Below are 20,220 nucleotides of genomic sequence, written 5' to 3'. Positions count from 1 at the left end.
AATTTTCTGAGATTGTGGATTTGGGGTTTTCATGAGCTGTAAGCCATAATCATCACAGTTATGACACATCACGGCTTGAACTATCTTGCTTTGCATGTAATGAGTCTATCTCATATATTAGGTTCACCTTTTAAGTTGCATTACTGAAATAAATGAACTTTTGCACGATATTCTAATTTTTCGAGTTTCACCTGTACTGCATTCTTCATAGCCTATTATTAACTACTTCAGATCTCTGTGTTAGCTTTTACACTGCTGATTGGAATGAATGAATGTTAAGTGATTAGCCTCCTTTGTTTTTCAATAAAGTACATTGCTTCATTATTCATTATAATTTCATTCTTGGACTTCTGAACACTTCTGTTTGTTCCTGGCCTCCAGGGCACCCCTATTCATTAAACATCTTCACCAAAATCTAAGGATTCCTTAACATGTTGATATCTAAAGGTGGCCAAATTACATAGTATTAAAAAGGAGGGCAGGTATTTGAGAAAAAAAAATCATTTCTTGCAGCAATGCTTAAAGAAGGAGGAGCATATAGAAGAAATAATCCATGTAATAAGTGTTTATGGACTTGAAAAACATATTTCTGCTCTGAGCAGACAGGATTTCAATTGCAAAGCATTTAAGCTACTGATGCATTTGTCCCCATGTTGAAAAAAAAAAGCCACTGCTTTGTAGGATGCTGTAAAAACAGCATCATCCAAGAAGTGGAAAAGAAACTTTCATCTATTTGTTAAAGTAAACTAGGATAAATGTGAGGAGTGGCTAATGTTTAAATTTGACAGCTTCTTTCTTTTCAGGATAATAAAGGAAGGAATTGCCCTTGGTGGACACAAGCTTGGCACAGGTTTCCAGAGCATTAGGCTATTTGGCATATTGTCTTAGCTTAGAGAGGCATAACTGTGTTTTAAAAAAAATAGCAGTTGTTATGTGAGGACAAGAATCTAGGAAATGCAAAAATGACATCTAATTTATTGTCTTCCAATTGCATTTCTTACATTACCCATGATGGGCCTTTTTGAGATTGCTCTTACTCCAATCATTCCTCTTTACTGCCATGCTGTTAACAGCAATTTATGAGTTGGGAATCATTTGACTCTTATCTAATTCATTATACAATATCCCTTAAGTGACACACAAAACTGGCACCTCATTTGTCAGCTTCAAGGTTCATTTTCCACATAATCCAGTGGACCAATTGCAATATATCATTTGATATAGAGAGAGTGCCAAATTCAGATCTTCAGTGTTACTGAAATAGATGTAGTAAAAAAAGAAATTGGGTGTTGTTTGTTTTGGTTTATGGGACAAAGGCATCCTTAGGGCAGCTCATGAGACTGATTAATAAAACAAATCAGACTAACCCTAAAGTTAAAGTGAAGGGCTCTATCTTAGCACCACTTTTTTCCTCATTCTCTTGAGTTTAGTCAACTTCTCAGGGCCATCACAGCTTGGGGATTCTACTGAAACACACACACACAAACACACAATCCTTTTTAATTGATTAAATGGCATGGCTCAAACTGGCTCAAAAATTAGGCCCCATGGTCCTGGGACCATCACACCATCCCTAAAACTTTGGGATTAAAGTAAGCAGGAAGTAACTAGCACACAGGATGGACATATGCTGCTCCTTTGATGTGATACATTTTGTCACTGTTGCTATCGTATGCCAGACATTTTTTTGTAGAAAGTAGCAATCATACGCCAAGCAAAGTGATAGACAGCTCACTCACCCAGCTTGCCCTTAATCTCTTAGGACTGGTTGCAGTGTCTTGCGGTCATGTGATTGTGATTTGTGACTTTTCTACCATTTTCCAGCAGAAAGTGGCAAAAAAACCTCACCCACTGGATATTATTCTGGATTCGCTTAATGACATGGTTTGCTTAATGACTTGTGAGTCACTTAATGGCTATCATTAAAAACAGTCATAAAATCGAGTCAGCTTACATGGTGACCCACTTAACAACCATTATCACTTATGATCAAAATTCTGATCTCTGTTGTGGTCGCAAGCCAAGGACAGCCTGTATTTAGAAGATTAAAAAATATCAATATCTCAGTCCTTCTAGGAATTCTGAAAAGATAGCTGAAGGACTGCCTTGAGCTATAGTAACAATAATTTTGCAAGGTATCACTACCAGGCAAAAATGGAGAATAATAAAGATATCTATTATTACTAAAATGTGCATAGAAATGTACATTATAACCCGGGTAATAAAGGTAAGTGTAGAACAATAGTTTCTTTGCCTCTTGGGAAGGTCATAAATCCAATCCCTGGCAGCCTGAATTGATAGGCATAAGAAAGACCGGTGTTGGCTGGTCAGCAGAGACAAGGCTGGGTTAGATGGACAAAGAGCTTGATATGGTATAAAACAGTTTCTTATGGATCTAAAGTGGTATTAATGAGGCCATAAGGAGATTCCTTTGTCCTTCTACAAGGGCAATTTCTGGCCCAGTGGTGGGTAGACTGGAAACTGCAGCAGGAATAATTGAACGCTGGAAGTCCTCCAGCTGATCTAGTACAAGGCAGTACTAACTAATGGGGTGCATAGGAGTGGCTTCTTAGGGACACTCGGATAGCCATACAGCAGGAGCAGAAGATTATTATATTATCTGCTCTGACCTTTGCGAGTTACTGCAAGGCGCAGCAGCCATTTTACGCTTAGCTTTCTTTCTATCACTAGCAGCGAAAACTTGCACTGATACTTTCACAAATTAAGGGTTGAAGATGGTGCAGTAAGAATTTTTCCCATTATCAGAAACAAGATGGAGCAGCTAATGCAACTCAGCATTCTGCGGTTTTAAACAGATTTCTCTTCCAAAGAGACAAAGTGGCATAAAATACAGTAGTTGCAGACTAAATTCTTGCAAATTGTGTCCTGTTACATTTTCATTCCTATATGAGTGGGGGGGAAACTGCCCCTACATTAGATTTGGATTCTCTAAATAAAGGGGATAATATTGATTAAATTGCTATTTAACCAAGATTATTCCCTTTATTTAGAGAATAAATAAAATAGGTTTTAGTTTCCCAGCGCAATTGTAGCAGTGAAGCAATTCCTTAATTTATATTTAGGATTTTTTAAATAAAAAATATAAATGGAATCATTTTACCAATTGTGAGAATTTTTATTTAGCTGAATAACAAATACCCTACGAACAGCCTACAATGGCTTTCAAAGATAAATAATCAGATGTCTTAGTTTAGAGCTAAACATTACATTTACATTTAATGCATAACTTGCAGCATTTTATCATTTTAAAAGTATAATTAAAGATAAGAGAGATATAGGTTTTCTGTACTATTACAGAATGATGAGAACTGATTCACATTCCTGGGAGTGTTAGTGAAAAACACTAAAGCTGATAATGTCAAATTGGATTATTTTCCCCCCATCACCCAAATAAATCTGATGAATTTGGTCCCTATTCCTATTTGATGCCGTGATGGTTCATCTTTGCTGTGCATGGAACAACTTCTTGGTCCACAATCACATGCCCTGCAGGAGAACTAGCCATCAACTGCCTGTTACCACAGATAGATAAAGAGGCTGAATATTTTCTATGTTGGTTGTTCTCCATTTCTTCCAGTCCTGGAAGGATGGAATTAAATGTGGAAGATAAACTAACATGCCATGCACTGAGCATAATGTGCAGCTTGATTCTTGATCTGCAGCGTGACTGGAGATGCAGTTTAACTTTTATAGCTTACGTAGCATTATCATAAATAAAACTGCACAGTATAACTACAGTTGTGCATATTAAATTAGAGGAGGGAATGCAGAGAAGGCCTGAAGGAGCAACTCTGAGAATGATCTAGAGGTTCATTTTACAATATGGTTTTTGTGTAGAAAACAGAGCATTCAACAGAGCTTTGAATGACAGAGTCATTTTAGGCACTCTGCAAGATGGACCTGTACACTAAAATGACAGAGTGCTGAGATGTGCGTGATAAGTAGATTGTCCAGTCATCTGTAAAAACTGTTCAGGAAATGCAGCACAATACCAATTGATCTCTTCCTTACCTGCAGAAGCCATGGTTGTCATACGCCACATTACTATCACCATCAGACTCCGCCTGGGTTTTAATATTTTTGTTGTTGTTATTGTTATTCCTGCCTTTCAAACCAAAGTAAGCTGCTTGCATGTTTTCTAGCTCTTCACTTCTGAGCTGGTACCAGAACTGCACATCCCTGTGAAAAGAGGCACTGTTTCCATCCATAGCAGATCACAGCAGATGTGTACTGTGCAAATGTGACTAATGTCAAACATCTGAAATAGCAGAACACATCAAGTCTCTGTCAGGACTGTCTTCCTGCTACACCAGCCATGCTTTGCCAGATGCTAGTCAGCTATAAGCAATGGGGGGGAGGGACCTGCAGGGAGGTAAAGGGGAGGTTTGGATGAAGAAAATTGAAAATACTTTTCATGCCATTCCGTGGGAGCCCCTGGCTGTTCCAAGGTCATGGAATGGAATATGAGATCATCCTGCTCGCCAAGACAGGGGCTGTTATTATTTGTTTGTGTAATTGGATAGTTTAAGATAACCAAAGGAAAGGTGGGGAGAAGGGAAGAGTTAACCAGATGCTTTGGGATTGAAACTTCAGATCCGGCTTTGCTACTCTGTAACCACTTGGCTTTAGTAAAGTGTACTTTCTTTAACAATGGATTCGAGAGTCTTTCTTTTCTAACTGACCAGGTTGGGATGGCTGACTGCCTCTGCAATTCACATTCCTGTCATGAACCCCTCCCCCATTTATTCTCTCTCTTTTATATGATGCTGACCTTGTGCAATATAACTTAAATAATCTAAGACAGGCACGATGACAATACTGCCCTTTTCTCCAATTTAGTGGAAGGGTCCCTTTTCATCTTTATTGCAAATGCAAGGTTGTGCCCATTGCCCCTGATTCCAACTTCTATACAATCATCTGAAATTCTGAATAATGGAAGTATGCGTGAGTTGTATATATGTGGATTCTCTCCACATAGGAAAGAACCCTGAAAAGTCAAATTCCCTAATTGTACAGAGAAGATATCAAGATGGCATTCAGCTGGACTGTTTGGGTGGAAGAGTTTTGGGTTTGAAATATATATGCAGTATGAATGTTGAAGGAACATGCCATTGAATTCAAAGCAAAGGTGAGAGTGAATCAGGAAGATTGGAGAGAAAGTTGGGCAGAACAAAACCAAATGAAAATGACCCCTGGGTATGGTAGAAAAAAATGGAAATATTAAATAGAGAACAGGAGCTAGTTGGCCAGCTGGCACCAGTGCAAATTTGACCTTCAATTGGAGCAATAACAGTAATGAGGGAATGTTGATGGAGATGGTGACTATTAAAGGACAATGGCAATGAAATAGTATGGTGGCTTTATTCTGTTGTGGAAGTTGAACTGAAGAACTGGGATTTGTGTATGAATGTGAAGTGTGAGACTGATTGGGTTTAGGGAAATAATGGATTCAAGAGGCATGCATATGTACTTAAATTAACAATTAAATAACCCTTCATTTCTCTTGACATATTATCGTGGGGCCCCATGGCTAAAAGTCTGTGTCTTCTGGGCAATTATGCCTTGCCAGAAATCTGAGAAGGGTCTGTGAGTTGACTGAGCAACTCACAGAACCTTAAAATTGACTCGTAAAAGCTTCCCCCCTGCAAGCAATAGAACAAAAAGTTATTGTGAACTTGGTCTCTCAAATTAAACTGGCCAGAACTCTTCTGGGACAGTTTAGTCTTGAATCAGATTAACAAAATTTGGAAAAATTGTACTTCTGCCAAGAGGTCAGTAAATACAGGTGATGATAGGGCCTTATCATAGTTGGAGAACATGTATGTATGCAGGGCTTTTTTTCTCATAGAACGCCAGGACGGAGTTCCGGCACCTTTTTTGGATGGAACCTTGTAGGGTAGGAAAGGCAGGTTGTATGCCATGTGTGAGTTCCGGCACCTTTTTTTTTTTTAGAAAAAAAACCACTGTATGTATGTATGCATGTGTATGTGTGTATAATGTAATGTATTGGGTACATCTAGGGTTGCCCAACTCCAGAACAATTATGGGTGGCTGACAAATTAAAAAAGGGAGAAATGTCTCAGTATCAAGACAAAGTGAGATCAATTAACTAGTGGAACAGTTCTATTCTATTCTATTCTATTCTATTCTATTCTATTCTATTCTATTCTATTCTATTCTATTCTATTCTATTTAAAAATTGCAGATCCTGTCATATGGAACCTGCAAACTGATGAGAACCTTCCTGTTTATATTTGCAGCCAGGAGAAGAAAATGAGCATTTACTAATAGAGAAAGAGAAAAACAGTACAGCAACAGCTCTATCTTACGGCTGATACTTCAATTAACAGCCTAAAGCCAGAAATATGACTCACCTTTGAGCCCGTCTTCTTTCACTTTTCTTAATACACTTGATAAGACAACAGGTTAAAAAAGCCATTGACATCAGGAGAATAATGGCACAGCTCACAATGGAAGAAATCACAGCAACTTTAAATCCAAAGGTTTCATATTTGGATATGGCTGGAATAAAACAAACACAGTTAGAGGCTGACATCTGCACCTTGCTGTACATTCACACCCCTGCCATTAAATGCACCAACAGTAGGAGTGTTCTATCTGGAACCATCTCAAAGCAAACTATTTAAAAGCCTCTTATTTATAAGAGAGCAATGAAATCCTCACGAGGAACTTGGCACAGCAATTACTCCAACACAACTCAGCCATAAACAAAAGGGGGAGTAGTAACTTCAAACCATCGCTTCAGGCTTTCCCTGGGATAAGAGGATCTTGTAACTATGATTGTTGCCCTTGTCACCATTATGTAAACTATTGCAGTGTGTGTTGTATGGGGGCCGCCTTTAAAGATCATCTGGAAACTTCAGTTGGTACCAAATGTTGTGGCCTGGATGCTCGCCAGCAGTCATTACTGTATTTAGTTTGGCCTGCAATTTAAAATGTTGGGGTTTTTTTACCTACAAAGCTTTGGTGCTCTGCATACTGAAATTAGGCTTAACATTGTGTTTGTGTCAAAAGAAGCAGCTCATTTCCCATTTAAAGGAGGTCAAGGAGGCTGATCCTAAAAGGCACTGTTTCTCAGTAGCAGTACTAAAATTTCATGTTAGACCAGCTCCAAGTCTGGCTGCTTTCTGGAAAAAACTGAAGCTCTTCTAGAGAGATTTTGGGTGCTGCCGCCTAGGAAATTGGCATTTATTATTTTTTTTGTGTGATCACTGTTGTGTTTTTGTTATTTTGCACTGTATATTTATTGTATTTGTAAGCCACTGGTAGGATAGAAATCAAAGGCATACATACAGTGTGGTTGGAACGCACAATCGGTGTTATAGGCCTAAGGCCTATATGGTATGGCTGAGCCCTATTATTAAGGCCCATGTAGCAGTAGAGAGAGCCCATTGCTAATATCTCGAATCACTTAGTCATCTGATTTTTCTCCATACTTTGTTGCTAATTCGCATTCACTGCTAAGTGAGTATTGGAAGGAGGGAGGAATCTCAGATACTTTGCTTTCTCTTCAGAGGATTGCTTCAGAAGATGGTCCTGAAACTCCAGCTAGTATAGACCATAGCTTTGGTGGGAGCAAAGCAGTCAGAACATCCAACATTTCTAGTGTGCCAGTTGTATGACTACCAGTGAGGTCCTGAACTCAATCTCAAATGCTGGTTTTAATATTTAAAGCCTTAAAACTGATTGAGATCAAGTTCACCTTCATTCCCGTTGATCTGCTTCCATTTTCAGGAATGGAAATCCTTCTTATCTTCTTTTCGTTGACAGCAGTTATGCCAATTAATGCAAGAAGGACCACACACTGCCCTACGGAATGCACTGCCCTGGTGGCTGATTCATTCCCAGCTTTTCTGTAAAAGCTCTAAACTCCCATTTATTTTTCTCAAGACTTTTCCTAAATGGAATTCTATTGTTCTGTTCTGGTTTCAACTCCACACAAGTTCAATTTTAAGACTGTGGCAGAATGTTTGTGGGCTTTATTAATATTTTTTATTACATTCTTTATAGCATTTTGATTTTATTACTATAAGCTGCCTTGAGAAGGCTCTTGTCCTGTAGGATAGCCTGGAAACACTCTGAACATATTTAATATTTTTTTTATTTTTAACATCTTTTTCTCTTTAGAATAGTCAAATGAAGTGAAAACCACAGGTAAAAAGGCAGAAGAAAATTTCAGTATAGCTGAATTAAAATCACAAAAAGAAGAAGTTATTGTAATGCTCTTGATTAATTGGGTTAACTGGGTTAACTGGGTTATGTTGAAGGAAAAGCAGAAAAGTGGAAAAGCAGAAAAGCAGAAAAAGCTGTGGTAGCATTCGGAAGACTAACACACTTATTAAGACATCGACTTTCATGGAGTTAGGTGCAGCCCACTGACTGAATGCCCTATAATCCACCAAAGTCAACGTAGTAGCAGTTTTTGAATTGTTGTGTGATTTTTGTGGTTTTTATGATGCTGACACCCATTTTCCAGGAAACTTACAGGAACACAGGCTTACAGACATTTTAGAAAAGCTGCGGTCTGACTTACTTTGCTAGCGTGAAACTATAACCACTTTTCTTTTTTGCAATTATAAACAATAGCATAACTGTATTTCTTTTTAAAAAAAACAAAAAAACCTCTACCTCTCTTCATCAACACATTTAGAATTTAAAACTGAACATTTACCTAAGCTGGAATGTTTTGAGCAAATATACTGTATGTGTCTCAGATAGCAAGATGTACGGCATTAATTAATTAATTAAGTATCAAGCAAGACTTACAGAACCAGAAATGAATCAAATGAAAGGGTAACATTATTTTTAATTAAATATAATCTTTAAAAAACCTGTGGAATTTCTATTCAGCATCAGGTCTTTCTTTGATAATAGTCAGTGATCTCTGAAAATGAATAGAACTGCAAAGTCTGAAATCTGCTCTTCTACCCTGCAGCCATTATCATTAGTTTTTACAGTGGTATAGATCACCTGCATGTCAGAGAAAGTCTGAAGATTATACAAATCATTTAGCAAGGAGAGGGGAGTGGGGAAAAAACACTTACGTATACATGAAGGAGTATCAGCTGTCCACTGTGTAGCATTTTCTTTCCAAATGCATGTGACAACTCCATGACCAATCAGTTGATGCTCGTCAGAACAACGAAATGTAATTACAGAGCCAAGAGTGGTACCATTTCCGTAGATTATCTGTGATGAGCCAAGATGAGGGGGAAATATCTGGCTGCACTGGCCTATTCAAAAGGGAAGAATAAAAGCAGTTGTTTTATTTTTATCACCATGCATTTTTGGCAGAAACATATTTAGCATGAATGGACCTGAATATTATCATGAGATTAAAAACAACTGAGATAAAATGAGTTAGTATCTGGTATAGAACTGTGAGAAAGAGTTATGCTAGGAACTTAAACAGACTTAATGATAAATTGTGTGTCGAAAGTACTCTAAATTTGAGACATCCTTAAAGATGAAACAAAAAAAATATCCAGAATTGCAAAAAGCAAAAGAAGGCAAAATGGCTGTTTGCTGATAGTGAAAATAGTTGGGAGAATGGTGGAAAATAAAAAGGCAGCACAGATAGAAGAAAATCTGCCCAACAAAATGCTGAGATTTAGAGATAAGCAAGAAGAAACAAGAAATCACTTATTGTATGTCTAAATAAGTAAAAAATTGGAGGATAACAATTAGATGGGAGGTATAAGAAGATTTATTTTAAAAAAATCACAGGAAACAAGATGAGTATAATAAAAGGCATCAAACCCATACTGATGAAAGAAAATATAATCAGAATGAGATGGTGAGAACTGCATAAAACAACAACAATCCAAATCAATTACAGGTATTCCTTGACTTATGACCACAATTGACTCCAAAATTTCCATTGCCAAGCAAGACAGCTGTTAAGTGCATTTTGCCCCATTTTACAACCATTGCCACAGTTGTTAAGTGAATCACTGCAGTTGTTAAGTTAGCAACACAGTTGTTAAGTGAGTATGGTTTCCAGATGGACTTTGTTTGTTAGAAGATAGCAAAAGGTGATCACATGATCTTGGGACACTGCAACCATACGGGCCAGTTGCCAAGTGTCCAATTTTGATCAAAACCATGGGGATCCTGCAACAGTCATAAGTGGGAAAAATGGTTATAAGTCACTTTTTTTCCGTGCGGTTGTAAACTTTGAACGGTCGTTAAGCAAATGGTTGTAACTTGAAGACTACCTGTATATACATAAAATGTTTGAGCACAGAAAGCTGTAGGAGTTGGTGAAATAGCAGCAGAACCTCTAAGTCTTCCGAAATAATGCAATTAAAGTGTTTTGTGCACAGATATGAAAAACAAAACAGTAGCCAACAGACTAGAAAATATCAATTTATATTATGATTTACCAAAAAAGGTAACATTGGTAAAGAATGTTAAGACTATTGAACAATTGTGTTTATCTCACATTCTTGCAAGAGAATGCTCAAGATTTTGCAATTCAACTTTCAACCATATACAGAATGAGAATTTCCCGGTTGAATTCAGAAGTAGAGACACCTTGGATAATTTTCCTAACATATTGACTGGCAACTGGCCAGACTTTGTTGAAATATGGGTTGCCATATAAATGTTTTAAATAACTAAATAAGATGAAGAGTGGAAAAGAAGGGGAATTCTCAAAATACCTTTATTTTAAAACTTAAAACCATAAAACCAAAATAAAACCCAGTATCTCAATCATCCCCCACTCCAGAAATCCTCACTCTATCCCAGTACCTCGGTAAAAAGCAAAGTCTTGATGGTCTTTTGAAAGCTGTAAGAATGGGGCCTACTGAAGCAAGCTTATAGTATAGGCAGAACATATTGTGAGAAAAGCTGAATTTGCAGAAATAGAAATAATGTTTCTGGAAAAAAGCACCAATAATTTCAGATATGTTAATTACCGTATACACTATATTGGTTAGAAGAGAGGAAAAAGTAAGCCATTGCCTATCAAAGGTGAAAGACTAGTGGTCTGCTGCTCATTAAAAGGGTGAAATGTAGTATGAAATTGCAGGAAGAAAGGGTTGTTTCCTGGGGGGGGGGGGGAGCAAAGAAAAAGTGGAAATGGAATGTCGGTAGGCAGGAAGAGGATGAGGGCAAACCCTCTCTAGCAATTCACAGAGAATATCTAATAGTTATTCAGATAGTTCCTTTAGTCTGGCAAGTTTCTAGGCAAACAACAATAAAGAACTATAAGTAACTCCACGTGTCATTCTTGGTTCTTAGAGCTACATTATAGAGCTGAAGTAAAGATTATTTGGCTAATATATAAGGATTACTTTACAGGCTTAAAATATGCTATATAAATGCTAGAATCATATAAACGAAAGATGGCTGTAGAAAACCCATTTCACTGATAGATGGAGATGTAACAAGAGTTCCATTATGCCTGGCTTATTTTGAGGCTTAAAGAAGTCATCATATTCTTCTTTTTATTTTAATTTGAAAATAATGCTTATCAATAAAATTGATGAGAGTTGAGAGAATGCACTCCACCATCCTGGACTTTAGGACAGGGCATCTAAAATCAAGATACAATTAAAAATGTCCTCCCGTGACCTGTTTCCTACCAGAAAAGTTATTCAACCCCAGTATGAAAAAAGACCGCAGAGACATGACTTGCTCTGTGCTCCCAACAATGACTGCACTGTTGGCAAAAGTGGCAGCAATTACTTTAATTGGAGGTCTGCAGGATGTTGTCCACCAAATTATTGTCTCTCCCATAACAGAAAAGGGCAGTTTGTACGACTGTACTATAAACAACACGATCAACTAATTTCTGGAAGACAAACTTGCATACTTTGATGCCTTCAGGTTCTATAATCAATGAAGATCACAGCATACAATAATTAGAGGAAAATATTAAAGAGTGCACATAAATGTTTGTTTTTCCAAATTTGCTTATATGTTTCCTTCTTCAGCTGTAGATGAGTTTCTTCTTGGGTAAAGACTATTAGCCAGAGATATGATAATAATCAAGAGTACCAGCAACGGGACTGCACAAAGCAAAATAAAGAATAGCAGGGGGTAGGAGAGAAAGAAAGGGTAGACAGAATTGTCACAGCCAGGCTGTTACAAATTGTTCAGGCAGATGAGCTGCAAAGTACCATGGCTATCAAAGACCAGAACTGCTACTAGATCACACCTGACTCCAACCTTCTCAAAGCTTCAGCTTTCTCAGCAGATTTCATCCATACATACTTGCCCTTGGTCTTTTGTCTTTCCACAGTATTCCCAACCTCATTTCCTGGAACTTCCCCATCCAAATGCTTAAAATACCCAGCTGAGCAGGACTCAGTTTCTGATGGAAAGTAATTGTCCTAGACTCATACCAGCAAAAAATAAAACCCTCAGATATGATCCATCTTATTATCTGCTCATTGGAGTTAAAAAAGAGCAGAATTCAGAAATAATGCTGAGAAGTTCTGCAAGAAAGTTTCTTTTAAACCTATAAAAACTCAGAATTATTTTTCTCAGTCAAAGAGAGAGACTGACCTCTCCCTGTATTGAGAACAATTTAACATATCAGGGGAAACCTGTTTCCCCTGATCTGCTAGACTGTGTTTCACTCTGAAGCCTGAAACACTGACCCTATCTAGCCCACAAGACCCAGTGAAGCAATCCATCTTTCAACTGGATTTGGTTCCCTACCTCTGCTTCCAAATCCTAGAACAGAGGGCTCCCAGGCGGGCTTCCTAAGGAGGAGATTCTTCCATCTCCATAAAACAATGTTCTATCTACTATCCCACCTAGGAGGAAGAAACGAAACAGACATTATAAAAGAAACAAGTTTCACTTTTTAAAAAGCCATTCATAGAGCTACAGTCTGAAGCAAGGAACAACTTGAATTAAATAAGCACATTTCCGCCACTATGATCTGTTTTTAATGTAGATAGAAACTTCTATTTCTCAAGAATTCCTTAAATGTGACCCACAGATATCCACATAAGGCTGGCTGAAGACACTTTCTGCCTGAGACGCAGGACCAAATGTCATCACTGCTCCTAATTCTATTACAAAAATTGAATGTCTTGATTTCTATCTCAGGACTAAAGACAGGCCAAGCATTTCCCCACACTCAAGGCAACATGCAAGCTTAAGGGTTGACATTCACAAAGCTACCTCAGGCTGGCATACATAGCTTTGCCTTCTAATGGGAGAGAAATTAATGTGAGACTCTCCCACCCCTCAAAACTGCCATCTGAGGGGCTGCAGTGTGAAACATTTCTTAGGATGGGAACTGGAAAGGTGTTTTGTTTTCACTTATTAAATACTGCACAAAAAATCTTGTACTTTGGAGATTTAGATTCAGTGTCATCTGTGTGTATGATAGTAATGGCAGGGCTTTGATCACATGATCATCTTGTCTTTCAGCCCCTGCAAAACAGCCCTGTTTCAAGCCACACTAAATTGTTATGAGATTACTGAAACTGAAAGGTACCCAGGGCGTGGGAACTAGTTTGGTAGGGGCAGAAAAAGAATATGTCAAAAATTCTCCCCATGCTGGTTTGTTTGCTTTTATTTGTATCCCACCTTTATTATTTTTACAAATAACTGAAGGTGATAATATATCCAATATACCTTCCTCCTCCTATTTTCTCCACAAAAACCCTGTGAGGTGAGTTAGTCTGACAGAGAGTTGGTCTGGCCCAAAATCACCTTGCTGTCTTTCATGGCCAAGATAGGACTTGAACTCACAGACTCCCCACTTTCTAGCCTGGCTGAACTGGCTGAAATCTCTCACCTTCAGGACTTCTTTGATCCTCAAGGGAACAGGGCAAGATTAGGTTTGTAGCCAGCAAGCTACCATTTGAGGTTCTAGGAAGTCCACCTCTCCTTATGGCTCTATTTCCCTCAAGGAAAGAAAGCAACATATATTGAAGGAAACTGTATTTATTATTATCACTATGCACTTTGACTACAAGGTATGAACCATCTTGTCACTAGAAATACATTAAACATATACAGTATAAATAAAATAATTAAACAATGGGTGGAAACAGCAATTAAATTTGAAAGCAGCCAGCTCCAGAAACAAGTCCCCAGGGCAGGCCGAAACATACCTTGGGGATCAGATTAAAAACCTAACAGGACAGCTGAATGGGGAAATGTAAGAGGCCTAAGAGAATAAGAAGCCTCATCTGATACTACCAAAATAACAAGATAGGCTCAAGCTGTTTCCCTAGGGAGATTAATCCACAGTGGTGACGGGGGAATACCCTTGAAAAAGCACAGTCATTTGTAATTAAATAACAAGGGATGTAAGGAAAGAGGCCCTGCTTCAGAGACAATGGCTTTGAGGTCTGAAGCACTTTATTGCTTAAAACAGCACTTTACATGAGGTTTGGAAGCTGAGAGAAGATAATTCAGTATTAGAATAANCAAAAAGTTATTGTGAACTTGGTCTCTCAAATTAAACTGGCCAGAACTCTTCTGGGACAGTTTAGTCTTGAATCAGATTAACAAAATTTGGAAAAATTGTACTTCTGCCAAGAGGTCAGTAAATACAGGTGATGATAGGGCCTTATCATAGTTGGAGAACATGTATGTATGCAGGGCTTTTTTTCTCATAGAACGCCAGAACGGAGTTCCGGCACCTTTTTTGGATGGAACCTTGTAGGGTAGGAAAGGCAGGTTGTATGCCATGTGTGAGTTCTGGCACCTTTTTTTTTTTTTTAGAAAAAACAACACTGTATGTATGTATGCATGTGTATGTGTGTGTAATGTAATGTATTGGGTACATCTAGGGTTGCCCAACTCCAGAACAATTATGGGTGGCTGACAAATTAAAAAAGGGAGAAATGTCTCAGTATCAAGACAAAGTGAGATCAATTAACTAGTGGAACAGCTCTATTCTATTCTATTCTATTCTATTCTATTCTATTCTATTCTGTTCTGTTCTGTTCTGTTCTGTTCTGTTCTGTTCTGTTCTGTTCTGTTCTGTTCTGTTCTATTCTATTTAAAAATTGCAGATCCTGTCATATGGAACATGCAAACTGATGAGAACCTTCCTGTTTATATTTGCAGCCAGGAGAAGAAAATGAGCATTTACTAACAGAGAAAGAGAAAAACAGTACAGCAACAGCTCTATCTTACGGCTGATACTTCAATTAACAGCCTAAAGCCAGAAATATGACTCACCTTTGAGCCCGTCTTCTTTCACTTTTCTTAATACACTTGATAAGACAACAGGTTAGAAAAGCCATTGACATCAGGAGAATAATGGCACAGCTCACAATGGAAGAAATCACAGCAACTTTAAACCCAAAGGTTTCATATTTGGATATGGCTGGAATAAAACAAACACAGTTAGAGGCTGACATCTGCACCTTGCTGTACATTCACACCCCTGCCATTAAATGCACCAAAAGTAGGAGTGTTCTATCTGGAACCATCTCAAAGCAAACTATTTTAAAGCCTCTTATTTATAAGAGAGCAATGAAATCCTCACAAGCAATTACTCCACAGCAATTACTCCAACACAACTCAGCCATAAACAAAAGGGGGAGTAGTAACTTCAAACCATCGCTTCAGGCTTTCCCTGGGATAAGAGGACCTTGTAACTATGATTGTTGCCCTTGTCACCATTATGTAAACTATTGCAGTGTGTGTTGTATGGGGGCCGCCTTTAAAGATCATCAGGAAACTTCAGTTGGTACCAAATATTGTGGCCTGGATGCTCGCCAGCAGTCATTACTGTATTTAGTTTGGCCTGCAATTTAAAATGTTGGGGTTTTTTACCTACAAAGCTTTGGTGCTCTGCATACTGAAATTGGGCTTAACATTGTGTTTGTGTCAAAAGAAGCAGCTCATTTCCCATTTAAAGGAGGTCAAGGAGGCTGATCCTAAAAGGCACTGTTTCTCAGTAGCAGTACTAAAATTTCATCTTAGACCAGCTCCAAGTCTGGCTGCTTTCTGGAAAAAACTGAAGCTCTTCTAGAGAGATTTTGGGTGCTACCGCCTAGGAAATTGGCATTATTTTTTTTGTGTGTGATCACTGTTGTGTTTTTATTATTTTGCACTGTATATTTATTGTATTTGTAAGCCACTGGTAGGATAGAAATCAAAGGCATACATACAGTGTGGTTGGAACGCACAATCGGTGTTATAGGCCTAAGGCCTATATGTATGGCTGAGCCCTATTATTAAGGCCCATGTAGCAGCAGAGAGAGCCCATTGCTAATATCTCGAGTCACTTAGTCATCTGATTTTTCTCCATACTTTGTTGCTAATTCGCATTCACTGCTAAGTGAGCATTGGAAGGAGGGAGGAATCTCAGATACTTTGCTTTCTCTTCAGAGGATTGCTTCAGAAGATGGTCCTGAAACTCCAGCTAGTATAGAACATAGCTTTGGTGGGAGCAAAGCAGTCAGAACATCCGACATTTCTAGTGTGCCAGTTGTATGACTACCAGTGAGGTCCTGAACTCAATCTCAAATGCTGGTTTTAATATTTAAAGCCTTAAAACTGATTGAGATCGAGTTCACCTTCATTCCCGTTGATCTGCTTCCATTTTGAGGAATGGAAATCCTTCTTATCTTCTTTTCGTTGACAGCAGTTATGCCAATTAATGCAAGAAGGACCACACACTGCCCTACGGAATGCACTGCCCTGGTGGCTGATTCATTCCCAGCTTTTCTGTAAAAGCTCTAAACTCCCATTTATTTTTCTCAAGACTTTTCCTAAATGGAATTCTATTGTTCTGTTCTGGTTTCAACTCCACACAAGTTCAATTTTAATACTGTGGCAGAATGTTTGTGGGCTTTATTAATATTTTTTATTACATTCTTTATAGCATTTTGATTTTATTACTATAAGCTGCCTTGAGAAGGCTCTTGTCCTGTAGGATAGCCTGGAAACACTCTGAACATATTTAATATTTTTTTTATTTTTAACATCTTTTTCTCTTTAGAATAGTCAAATGAAGTGAAAACCACAGGTAAAAAGGCAGAAGAAAATTTCAGTATAGCTGAATTAAAATCACAAAAAGAAGAAGTTATTGTAATGCTCTTGATTAATTGGGTTAACTGGGTTAACTGGGTTATGTTGAAGGAAAAGCAGAAAAGTGGAAAAGCAGAAAAGCAGAAAAGGCTGTGGTAGCATTCGGAAGACTAACACACTTATTAAGACATCGACTTTCATGGAGTTAGGTGCAGCCCACTGACTGAATGCCCTATAATCCACCAAAGTCAACGTAGTAGCAGTTTTTGAATTGTTGTGTGATTTTTGTGGTTTTTATGATGCCGACACCCATTTTCCAGGAAACTTACAGGAACACAGGCTTACAGACATTTTAGAAAAGCTGCGGTCTGACTTACTTTGCTAGCGTGAAGCTATAACCACTTTTTTTTTTTGCAATTATAAACAATAGCATAACTGTATTTCTTTTTTTTAAAAAAAAAACCCTCTACTTCTCTTCATCAACACATTTAGAATTTAAAACTGAACATTTACCTGAGCTGGAATGTTTTGAGCAAATATATGTGTCTCAGATAGCAAGATGTACGGCATTAATTAATTAATTAAGTATCAAGCAAGACTTACAGAACCAGAAATGAAACAAATGAAAGGGTAACATTATTTTTAATTAAATATAATCTTTAAAAAAACCTGTGGCATTTCTATTCAGCATCAGGTTTTTCTTTGATAATAGTCAGCGATCTCTGAAAATGAATAGAACTGCAAAGTCTGAAATCTGCTCTTCCACCCTGCAGCCATTATCATTAGTTTTTACAGTGGTATAGATCACCTGCATGTCAGAGAAAGTCTGAAGATTATACAAATCATTTTGCAAGGAGAGGGGAGTGGGGAAAAAACACTTACGTATACATGAAGGAGTATCAGCTGTCCATTGTGTAGCATTTTCTTTCCAAATGCATGTGACAACTCCATGACCAATCAGCTGATGCTCGTCAGAACAACGAAATGTAATTACAGAGCCAAGAGTGGTACCATTTCCGTAGATTATCTGTGATGAGCCAAGATGAGGGGGAAATATCTGGCTGCACTGGCCTATTCAAAAGGGAAGAATAAAAGCAGTTGTTTTATTTTTATCACCATGCATTTTTTGGCAGAAACATATTTAGCATGAATGGACCTGAATATTATCATGAGATTAAAAACAACTGAGATAAAATGAGTTAGTATCTGGTATAGAACTGTGGGAAAGAGTTATGCTAGGAACTTAAACAGACTTAATGATAAATTGTGTGTCAAAAGTACTCTAAATTTGAGACATCCTTAAAGATGAAACAAAAAAAATATCCAGAATTGCAAAAAGCAAAAGAAGGCAAAATGGCTGTTTGCTGATAGTGAAAATAGTTGGGAGAATGGTGGAAAATAAAAAGGCAGCACAGATAGAAGAAAATTTGCCCAACAAAATGCTGAGATTTAGAGATAAGCAAGAAGAAACAAGAAATCACTTATTGTATGTCTAAATAAGTAAAAAATTGGAGGATAACAATTAGATGGGACGTATAAGCAGATTTATTTTAAAAAAATCACAGGAAACAAGATGAGTATAATAAAAGGCAAAGGCATCAAAACCATACTGATGAAAGAAAATATAATCAGAATGAGATGGTGAGAACTGCATAAAACAACAACAATCCAAATCAATTACAGGTATTCCTTGACTTATGACCACAATTGACTCCAAAATTTCCATTGCCAAGCAAGACAGCTGTTAAGTGCATTTTGCCCCATTTTACAACCATTGCCACAGTTGTTAAGTGAATCACTGCAGTTGTTAAGTTAGTAACACAGTTGTTAAGTGAGTATGGCTTCCAGATGGACTTTGTTTGTTAGAAGATAGCAAAAGGTGATCACATGATACTGGCCAGTTGCCAAGTGTCCAATTTTGATCAAAACCATGGGGATGCTGCAACAGTCATAAGTGGGAAAAATGGTTATAAGTCACTTTTTTTCCGTGCGGTTGTAAACTTTGAACGGTCGTTAAGCAAATGGTTGTAACTCGAAGACTACCTGTATATACATAAAATGTTTGAGCACAGAAAGCTGTAGGAGTTGGTGAAATAGCAGCAGAACCTCTAAGTCTTCCGAAATAATGCAGTTAAAGTGCTATATGTGTTTTGTGCACAGATATGAAAAACAAAACAGTAGCCAACAGACTAGAAAATATCCATTTATATTATGATTTACCAAAAAAGATAACATTGGTAAAGAATGTTAAGACTATTGAACAATTGTGTTTATCTCACATTCTTGCAAGAGAATGCTCAAGATTTTGCAATTCAACTTTCAACCATATACAGAATGAGAATTTCCCGGTTGAATTCAGAAGTAGAGGCACCTTGGATAATCTTTCTAACATATTGACTGGCAACTGGCCAGACTTTGTTGAAATATGGGTTGCCATATAAATGTTTTAAATAATTAAATAAGATGAAGAGTAGAAAAGAAGGGGAATTCTCAAAATACCTTTATTTTAAAACTTAAAACCATAAAACCAAAATAAAACCCAGTATCTCAATCATCCCCCACTCCAGAAATCCTCACTCTATCTCAGTACCTCGGTAAAAAGCAAAGTCTTGATGGTCTTTTGAAAGCTGTAAGAATGGGGCCTACTTTTTTTTTTCAATATAAAATTTTATTATTTTCATCATAAAGAAAAATCACAAATACTGCACAGTGCTATTAAAAAAAACCCCACCCCCCGGACTTCCCAAACCTAATCCCAGGATAATATTCAAATATAAGTAAATAAATATTAGTATCTCTAACTCCACAAAGTATATTATTCTACATGAGTAGGTAAAATATATAAAAGAAAAGAAAATTTTTTCTAAAAACCTAAATTATATTCCACCACTCTATGCTTCTTTTGAATATAAACAATCCATCTTCTCCATATTAATAAAAATTGTTCATTTGAATAATTCTTCAAATAAGCCGAAATCTTTGCCATCTCAGCAAGGTACGAAACTTTCAATCTCCAATCTTCCATTGTAGGTAAAATTTTACTCTTCCAGTTTTGAGCTATCAGCAAACGGGCAGCAGTTAAGCAATATAACATCAAATTCGTTTCTTTTACATCCAAATTTTGTGTAATACCTAGGAGAAACAACTGAGGCGAGAAAGTAATTCTTCTTTTAAAAATTTGCTGTAAGTTCCACCACAATTTTATCCAAAAGGCCT

The 20,220-nt window shown here is 37.4% G+C and overlaps 1 protein-coding gene across 1 annotated transcript in view; it reads right to left on the bottom strand.

The window, feature by feature from the left end:
* Positions 1-20,220, bottom strand: part of SUSD3 (sushi domain containing 3) — a gene marked incomplete at its 5' end in the record, with an annotated part of 33,828 nt that overhangs the window by 11,116 nt on the left and 2,492 nt on the right. The window contains 6 exons of the mRNA XM_015817652.1: positions 4,033-4,200; positions 6,396-6,543; positions 9,087-9,275; positions 11,634-11,749; positions 15,205-15,352; positions 17,887-18,075. Coding sequence (XP_015673138.1) covers positions 4,033-4,200; positions 6,396-6,543; positions 9,087-9,275; positions 11,634-11,749; positions 15,205-15,352; positions 17,887-18,075 — 958 coding nt within the window. The remainder of the gene's footprint in view (positions 1-4,032; positions 4,201-6,395; positions 6,544-9,086; positions 9,276-11,633; positions 11,750-15,204; positions 15,353-17,886; positions 18,076-20,220) is intronic.

Source organism: Protobothrops mucrosquamatus, unplaced genomic scaffold, assembly GCF_001527695.2.
Source record: "Protobothrops mucrosquamatus isolate PMUCROS unplaced genomic scaffold, P.Mucros_1.0 scaffold617, whole genome shotgun sequence".
Classification (NCBI taxonomy): domain Eukaryota; kingdom Metazoa; phylum Chordata; class Lepidosauria; order Squamata; family Viperidae; genus Protobothrops; species Protobothrops mucrosquamatus.
The sequence above is the reverse complement of the archived record's forward strand: the minus strand, read 5'-3'. Positions and strand labels throughout refer to the sequence as shown.